A 9,250-nucleotide genomic window follows, 5' to 3' on the forward strand; every position below is an offset into this window, starting at 1 on the left:
TTTCCATGGATTACTTATTTAATTGCAAAGAAAAAATTCACCCATACAATGGAAGGAGCTGGTGGTCAATACATGAATCAAGGGATAAAACATAGTTTCACTTGTAGGCCACCTGACATTTTACAATATTAAGTACACAATACTATCTATGAAGTAGTCTTTTAAAAATATTTAATCTGAAACCCAATCAAGCCTCTAATCATAACCTCCAGGTCACAGTAAATATAGAGGACAAAGAAACAAGTTAATCACACCTTCAGAAACAATAAGACAAACACAGGATGTGCAACACTATTTAGGTCAAATCTAAAGTCTCTAAAAGTCTATGTCACAAAATGATGAAGGGTAGGCTCTTGACTAAAACAGACTTAATAAGTCATAATCATATAAAATATATGAGATTAGTTTAGTTCTTGGCTTGTAAAAAAGCCAGTCTAAAAGCCATTATTTTAAAAATTGAAGAAATTTGCAAATGGAGTAAATATTTTAAGACATTATAGGGTTACTTAATTTTTTATGACAATAGTTAAGTAGACATCTAGAAGATTAATTTTGATCCTAGCAGTTGTACGTTGCTTTTTAGAGGTGAATGATACCTAAAACATTCGCTCAAAAAACAGGAAAAATTATGTATGTAATATATATATTCATGTGTAATAAGTATGATATATATGTCTATGTATATACATAGATATGAGACATGTATGGGTATATATGTATTTGTGTGTATATATGTGTTAGTATATACATATAAAAAAGAGAGACATCAGATGTACTAAAACTAGGTGAAGGGCAAACAAGCCTTCATTGCACCACTGTAAACAGTTACCTTTTCTCTAAGTATGTAAATCTTAACATTTTCATAAACTTGGGGAAACTTTTCCAAGTTAATATCCGTCTTTTGGCTACCTAACTGCTCATTTCTAATTTATTTTAATTGTAGAGGATGTCAAATGTATGTTATCTGTATTACAAAATTTGTGAAAAAATTTCTTTAAACCACTCTCTAATTTTCAACAGCTATACTTTCATTATTCAGTAAATACACAGTATTTATTCCAGCATTAATCTTCAGGGGTATGAATTTTGAATTTAAAAATTTCTCATTTAATATATTCTACAGGATTTTGTCCAGAAAAAATTATATGAAGTGATGATAGAACATTTTGAAAATATCACACTCATAGGTCGTCCTTCTATAAAATTTATTTTTAGTAATTCTAACAATTATCATAAAAATAATATATTTAGTAAGCAAATACTATGTGCCAGATGCCTTTCCAAGTGTTTATATTCTATATTAACTAGTTTAATCTTCTCTATAGGCTGGGCGTGGTGGCTCACACCTGTAATCCTAGCACTTTGGGAGGCCAAGGCAGGTGGATCATGAGGTCAGGAGATCAAGACCATCCTGGCTACATGGCAAAACCCCATCTCTACTAAAAAAAAATACAAAAAATTAGCCAGGCATGGTGGCGGGTGCCTGTAGTCCCAGCTGCTCTGGAGGCTGAGGCAGGAGGATGGCGTGAACCTGGGGGGCGGAGCTTGCAGTGAGCCGAGATAGTGCCGCTGCACTCCAGCCTGGGCAACAGAGTGAGAATCCGTCTCAAAAAAAAAAAAAAAAAATCTTCACTATAGCATCATAATAGTGACAACGGTAAAAGATGTGCCATGGCTAAAGGCTTTCCCTCTTATTACATTAAGAATCTCTCACCACGGTGAAATCTTTGATGTTGACTAAGTTGATAGCAATGACTAAAGGCCTTACCAGATTCTTTGCATTTGTGTGGTTTCACACCAGTATGAATTCTCTGATGTTGAGTAAGTCGATCACTACGATTAAATGCCTTACCACATTCTTTACATTCATAGGGTTTTTCACCAGTATGAATTCTTATGTTGAGAAAGATCTGAGATAGAACGAAAGGCCTTCTTACATTCTTTGCATATATAGGGTTTCAAACCAGTATGAATTGTCTGATGATAAATTAGTTGAGAATTAAGTCTAAAGGTTTTTCCACATTCCTTACATTCATAGGGTTTCTCCCCAGCATGAATTGACTGATGTGTCTTAAGGTCTCTAACATGACTGAAGGCCTTCCCACATTGCTTACATTCATATGGCTTCAAATCAGTATGAATTATCTGATGTTGAATAAGATATGAATGAAGCTTAAAAGTCTTCCCACATTCTTTACATTCATATGGCTTCTCACCAGTATGAATTCTCTGATGCTGTGTAAGTTGAGAGCCTCTACAAAAGGCCTTTCCACAATCCTTACAATCATAGAGTTTCTCACTACTATGAATTCTCTTATGTTTAAGAAGGCTTGAGCCCCTACTAAAAGCCTTTCCACATTCCATGCATTCATGAGGTTTCTCACCAGTATGATTTCTTTGATGTTCAACAAGTAGATAGCTGCGAACAAAGGCCTTTTCACATTGTTCACATTTATATGGTTTCTCACCAGAATGAATTTTCTTATGTTGGTAAAGACCTGAATGATGACCAAAACCCCTTCCACATTCTTTACATTTATAGGGTTTCACACCATGATGAATTTTCTGATGCAGACACATATGTCGATATAATCTAAACGTTTCCCCACATTCCTTACATTCAAAGGGTTTCCAGCCAATATGAATTTTCTGATGTTCTGTAAAGTGAGAATAAAGTCTAAAAGACTTCCCACATTGCCTACATTCATAGGGTTTCATACCAGTATGAATTATCTGATGCTGAATAAGCTGTGAATAAAACCTAAAGGCCTTCTCACATCCATTGCCTTCATAGGGTTTCAAATCAGTGTGGATTTTTCAATGTCTAATAAAATGCTGGGAAACTACAAATGCTTTTCCACATTCATTACATTCATAGGGTCTCACACCAGTATGGTCTCTCAGGTGTTCAGTAAGGTGTGACTATTTTCTAAAGCCCTTCTTATATTCCTTACACGCATATGATTTCTCTTTTGTGTTATTTCTCTGATGTAGGGGAAGGGATTTATGTTTTCTGAATATCACTTGACTAAAACATTCCACTTTAGGTCCCTATTGTCTCCCAAATTCAATTGTGTACCGTGGGTCATTTCTGAAAATAAACCTCATAAGGTTGAAGGTTTTCTTTCTTTTCAGTGTCTCCTGATGGTATGCATTTACCTCATAATTTCTTTTTTCTGAAGACAGCTTGTCACTTTCAGTTGTGAAATCAAGGTCTGGAAGAAAATGAAAAAACAAATGCTATTTTCCAATAATAGGGGTAGGGAGAGGACATCTATATTAAAAATAGTGATAAACTAAAAGTGTATATGTTAGTAGTAAAAGAGTTTAGAAAATTCTAAAATACTGCCATGCAATTTTTAAAAGGCAAGAAGGGCTCAGAAAATTATGAAAGTGCACAGAAGGATGCAAGATTTATGAGTAGGCAAAGAAAAAGTCACTAGTTCACTGCTCTTGAGAGAAGACTGAACATACAGAAGATTGTGAAAATCAGTTCAAAAAAGGAGGGCAAATGAGGAGGAATGTGAAATAGGTTCCAAGAGACAGCTTTCTGAGATAGGAGGTTTCAGGATAAAAAATGAAAATATTACATGAATTAAACAATCACAGTATGTCAGAAAAGCAAAAGAGACATCCACTCACCTGGGCCACGGTTTTAGAAATGCTAGATCTCTTCAGGTATCCTCTACCAGAGAAGCAGAGTTCAGAGAAGCCAAAGCTAGGTAATCAAGGCATCACCTGCCAAAAGATACGTAACTTTACTGAAGAGATGATGTTTATAAGCAATAAGATACTGTCATTTTACAGGCATTTAGTTGTCAGATTTAAAAGGTTGATGATGTACCACATATTAGTGAGGTTGTAGGGCAAAGTGCATTCTTATGGTGTCCTGTAGACTTGTGAAAATCAAGGGCATTAATACATGTAGGTAAATCTCCGCATAAGAAGAACTTAACCATGTAAGGTCATTTCTGAGACTCTGTCCAAAGGAAATAATTATAAAATGTGCTTGAAGATGTATAAAGGAATGTGATGATACATATTAGTTGTAATGAAAAAAGCTGGAGAAAAATCTAAAGATACATAGATGGGTAGTTAATTAAATAAATGACTGTGTATTCACATAATGGAAAATAAGGTAGATATTAAAAACCATTGTGTAGATCACTGGTTCTGAACAGGCAATGAATTTGTTCTTAAGAGAACATTTGGCAATGCCTGGAGACACATTTGGTTGTCATAATGTAGGCAGAGGTGTTAAGGTATCTAGTAGGAAGAGACCAGGGATGCTGCTAAACAATGTACAATGCACGGGAAAGTCCCTAAAACAAAGAATTAGGTAGCCAAATATGTCAGCAGTGTCAAGGGTGAAAAACCCTGAAGTAGACTCATTAAAGGAAGATAACATAATCCAGAGTCTCTATAACATATAATAGATTATGCCAACACATGATAACTGCTAAACATGAAAAAAACAGGAAAAAGTTACTAATGAGCAGGAGAAAACAAAATATCAACAGGAACAGACTCACAAAGAATCCAGATATGGGAGCTAGCAGACAAGGGCTTGAAAATGTGATTAACATGCTAAAGAAAAGAAAGGAAAAGATGAGCAAAATGGAGTAAATCAATAGAGTATCAGATCTGAAAAGACAATCACATGAATATTTTAGAATTATAAAATTAATTAAGAGCTTATTGGGCTGGGTGCGGTGGCTCATGCCCGTAATCCCAGCACTTTGGGATGCCAAGGCAGGTGGATCATTTGATGTCAGGAGTTTGAGACCATCCTGGACAACATAGTGAGATCCTGTCACTACTGGAAATACAAAAATTAGCCAGGTGTGGTGGCACTCGCCTGTAATCCCAGCTACTTGGAAGGCTGAGGCAGAAGAATCACTTGAACTGGGGAAATGGGGGTTGCAGTGAGCTGAGATCGTGCCACTGCACTCCAGCCTGGGTGACATAGGGAGACTCCGTCTCAAAAAAAGAGCTTATTATGCAACATTAAGTCAAATTTACAATGATCTTTCTTTCAAAAAATCCTCTATGTTTATTATTATTATTTTAGAGATGGGGTCTTATTCTGTCACCCAGGCTGGAGTGCAGTGGTATGATCATAGCTCACTGCAGCCTCAAACTGCTGGGCTCAAGTGATCCTCACACCTCAGCTTCCCAAGTAGCTGGAATTACAAGTCTGAGGCAATGCACTGCGCCTCAAATTAACAACAATCTTATGCAGAGAGGGGAAAAAAAGAGAACACAATTGAAAAGAAAAATTCAAGAAACAGTGAAAATGTGACACTGAACATCTAGAAGAAAATAAGAGAGAATGGGACAGAAAAATTATTTAAAGAAATAATGAACAAAAACATTCCAAAGCTCAGGAAATACCTTGATATATAAATAAAAAACTTGTCAAACCTAATCAAAATAAAATGAGGAAATTCACACCTAGAGATATCATAGTCAAACTGCTGAAAAACAACATTGAAAAACATAACTTAAAACCACATAGTTAAAAAGAAAAAAGCTGTCAGCTATAAGAAAACAGTAAGAAAAATGGTTGACTTCTCAATAGAAACTATCATAGCCTAAAGAATGGAACGTATATCTTTAAAGTGCTGAAAGAAAAAAACTGAGAACTCTGAATTTTATACCCAGAGAAAAATTTTTCAGAAATAAAGGTGAACTAAATACTTGTTGAAACAAATGCTAAGAGAATTCTTTATCAATAGATCCACAATATAATACTAAAAGAAAGCATTAGGCTAAAGGAAAGTAATCCCAGATGGAAGCATGAATATGCAAACAAGCAATGAACAGCTGTAGATGGAGTAAAGACATGACTGATATGACTAAACAAATGAATTATTTAAAGCAATGAAAATAATAATGTTTTATGGGGCTTGTAATATAGGATCGAGGAATGACAATAAAAGCAAAAATGATGAGCAAGGAGGTTAATGGAGTTAACATATTAACCTCTATTAATGACTACTGAAAGGTCCTTGCACTATGGGGACTCTATTAAAGACACATATTATATTATAATATCTCAGCGGCCAGGAGTGGTGGCTCATATCCGTAATCCCAGTACTTCGGGAGGCTGAGGTGGGTGGATCACCTGAGGTCAGCCTGGCCAACATGGTGAAACCTCGTCTCTACTAAAAACACAAAAATTAGCTGGGCTTGGTGGCATGCCTGTAATCCCAGTTACTTGGGAGTCTGAGGCAGAAGAATTGCTTGAACCTGGGAGGTGCAGGTTGCAGTGAGCTGAGACTATGCCACTGCCCTCCAACCTGGGCAACAGAGTAAGACCCTGTCTCAAAAAATAAATACATAAAACAAAAGAATATACAAACATGTACAATTGAAAAACCTGATAGACGAGGCCAGGCATGGTAGCTCATGCCTGTAATCCCAGCACTTTGGGAGGCCGAGGAGGGTAGACCACCTGAAGTCAGGAGCTCGAGACCAGCCTGGCCAAGATGAGAAAATCTCATCTCTTCTAAAAATACAAGAATGAGCCAGGCATGGTGGCGGGTGCCTGTAATCCCAGCTACTTGGGAGGCTGAGGCAGGAGAATTGCTTGAACTTGGGAGGTGGAGGTTGCAATGAGCCGAGATCGAGTCATTGCACTCCAGCCTGGGCAAGAGGGAGACCCCATCTCCAAAAAAAAAAAAAAAAAAACCCAAAACAACAACAACAAAAAATTGACAGAGGAGATGAAATTGAATAAAAAAAAAAAAAACAACTGAATTTATACAAAAAAGTCAGGAAAAGAGCAATTTAAAAAATAAAGAATGAGACAAACAGAAAACATATAGCAAGATGGCATTCTTAAACCAAAGTAATTATAGTAAATGTAAATGAACTAACCATTGCAATTCAAAACCAATATTAGCAGATTAGGTTAAAAAGAAAAATAGGATCAATTAGGCTGCTTACAAGAAACGTTCTCTAAATGTAAAGACACGTGTGTTTAAAAACATGGAAAAATCTATCAAACAGTATTCAGAAGAAAACAGACATAGCTATACTAATAACAGATAAAGTAGATTTTAATGCAAGAAGTATTGTAAGTAATAAAGAGGGTCATATTCTGCAATTCAGCAAGAATACAATGGTAGGCCTATATTTGTATGTACCTAATAACATAGTTTCAAAAAATATAAAATAAATGTCAACAGAATTAAAGGAGAGACAAATTTGAAATTAAAGTTAGAGATTTCAACACTCTCTATTGGTAACTATGATAGGGACACCAAAAATAAATCCACAAAGGCATAAAAGTTTGAACAAGATTAACCAAATTAAACCAAATGAACATTATACTCCCAAACTGCAGACTACACATTCTGTTCAAATGATTACATCATATTTATCAGAATAACATTCTGTGCTATAAAGCATCTATAAATTACAAAGGATTAATGTAAAACAATGTATATTTTCTGAGCCTTTACAATTAGCTTAGAACTCAAAAAGAAGAGGTTCTCAAATATTTCCAAATACAGACAGACCATGGAGATATTGCTGGCTTGGCCCCAGACCACCACGATAAAGAGAATACTGGAGTAAAGTGAGCCACATGAATTTTTTGGTTTCCCAGTGCATAGAAAAGTTATGTTTATACTGTACTATTAAGTGTGTAATAGCATTATGCCTAAAAATTAAGGTACATACCTTAATTTAAATATACTTTATTGCTAAAAAATGCTAATGGTCATCTGAGCCTTCAGAGAGTCATAATCTTTTTGCTGGTGGAAGGTAATGCCTTGATGTTGATGGCTGCTGACTGATCAGTGTTGCTGAAGGGTGGGATGACTATGACAATTTCTAAAAATAAGACAGTAATGGGCCAGGTGCAGTGGCTTATGCCTGTAATCCTAGCATTTTGAGAGGCCGAGGTGGGTGGATCACGAGGTCAAGAGATTGAGACCATTCTAGCCAACATGGTGAAACTCTGTCTCTACTAAAAATACAAAAATTAGCCTGGCACGGTGGCTCACACCTGTAATCCCAGCACTTTGGGAGGCCGAGGTGGGTGGATCACAAGGTCAGGAGTTCAAGATCAGCCTGGCCAACATGGTGAAACCCTGCCTCTACTAAAAATACAAAAATTAGCCAGGCGTGGTGGCGGGCACCTGTCATCCCAGCTACTTGGAGGCTGAGGCAGAGAATTGCTTGAACACGGGAGGTGTAGGCTGCAGTGAGCCGAGATCGTGCCACTGCACTCTAGCCTGGGCGACAGAGAGAGACTCTGTCTCAAAAAAAAAAAAAAAAAAATTAGCTGGGCGTGGTGGTGCACAGTTGTAGTCCCAGTTACTTGGGACGCTGAGGCAGAAAAAGTGCTTGAACCCGGGAGGCAGAGGTTGCAGCGAGCCGAGATCATGCCACTGCACTCCAGTCTGGGTGACAGAGCAAGACTGTCTTAAAAAAAAAAAAAAAAAAAAAGACAATAATGAAGTTTGCCACATCAATTGACTCTTCCTTTCCAAAAGATTTCTCTGTAGCATGCGATCCTGTTTGATAGCATTTTACTCACAGGGAATCTTTTTTCAAAATTGGGGTCAATCTTTTCCAACCCTGTTGCTGCTTTATCAACTAAGCTTGTGTACTATTCAAAATTATTTGCTTTCATTTCAACAACATTCACAGCATTTTCACCAGGAGTAGATTCCATTTCAAGAAACCACTTTAGCTGCTCATCTGTAAGAAGCAACTCCTCATCCATTAAAGTTTTATCATGAGATTGCAGAAATTCAGCCACATCTTCAGGCTCCATGTCTAATTTAAGTTCTCTTGCTATTTTTGCCACATCTGCAGTTACTTCCTCCACTCAAGTCTTGAACCCCTCAAAGTCATCTGTGAGGGTTGGAATCAGTTTCTTCCAAACTCCTGTTAAACATTTTGACCTCTTTCTATGAATCAGGAATGTTCTTAATGGCATCCAGAATGTTAAATCCATTCCAGAAGCTTTTCAATTCACTTTGCCTAGATCCATTAGAGAAATCACAATCTATGGCAGCTAGAGTTTTATGAAATGTATTTCTTAAAAAAATAAAACTTGAAAGTTGAAATTAATCCTTGATCCATGGGCTGCAGGGTGGATGTTGTGGTAGTAGGCATGAAAGCAAAATTTATCTTTTCCATACATCCCCATCAGAGTTCCCGGGTGAACTCTGTCAATCAGCAGTCATATTTTGAATCTTTTTTTTTTTCTTTCTGAGCAGTAGGTCTCAAC

The 9,250-nt window shown here is 36.7% G+C and overlaps 1 protein-coding gene across 1 annotated transcript; it reads right to left on the bottom strand.

Annotated features, from left to right (window-relative positions):
• On the bottom strand, window positions 1-8,791 carry LOC105463834 (zinc finger protein 404). Its single transcript, XM_071086204.1, is given in 3 exon segments — window positions 1-1,896; window positions 1,898-3,215; window positions 8,674-8,791. Coding segments are annotated over 3 exon segments (1,638 nt in total). The 3' UTR covers window positions 1-1,694.
• Window positions 8,792-9,250: the final 459 nt, after the last annotated feature.

This window comes from Macaca nemestrina, chromosome 20 (genome assembly GCF_043159975.1).
Source record: "Macaca nemestrina isolate mMacNem1 chromosome 20, mMacNem.hap1, whole genome shotgun sequence".
In the NCBI taxonomy this organism is placed as follows: domain Eukaryota; kingdom Metazoa; phylum Chordata; class Mammalia; order Primates; family Cercopithecidae; genus Macaca; species Macaca nemestrina.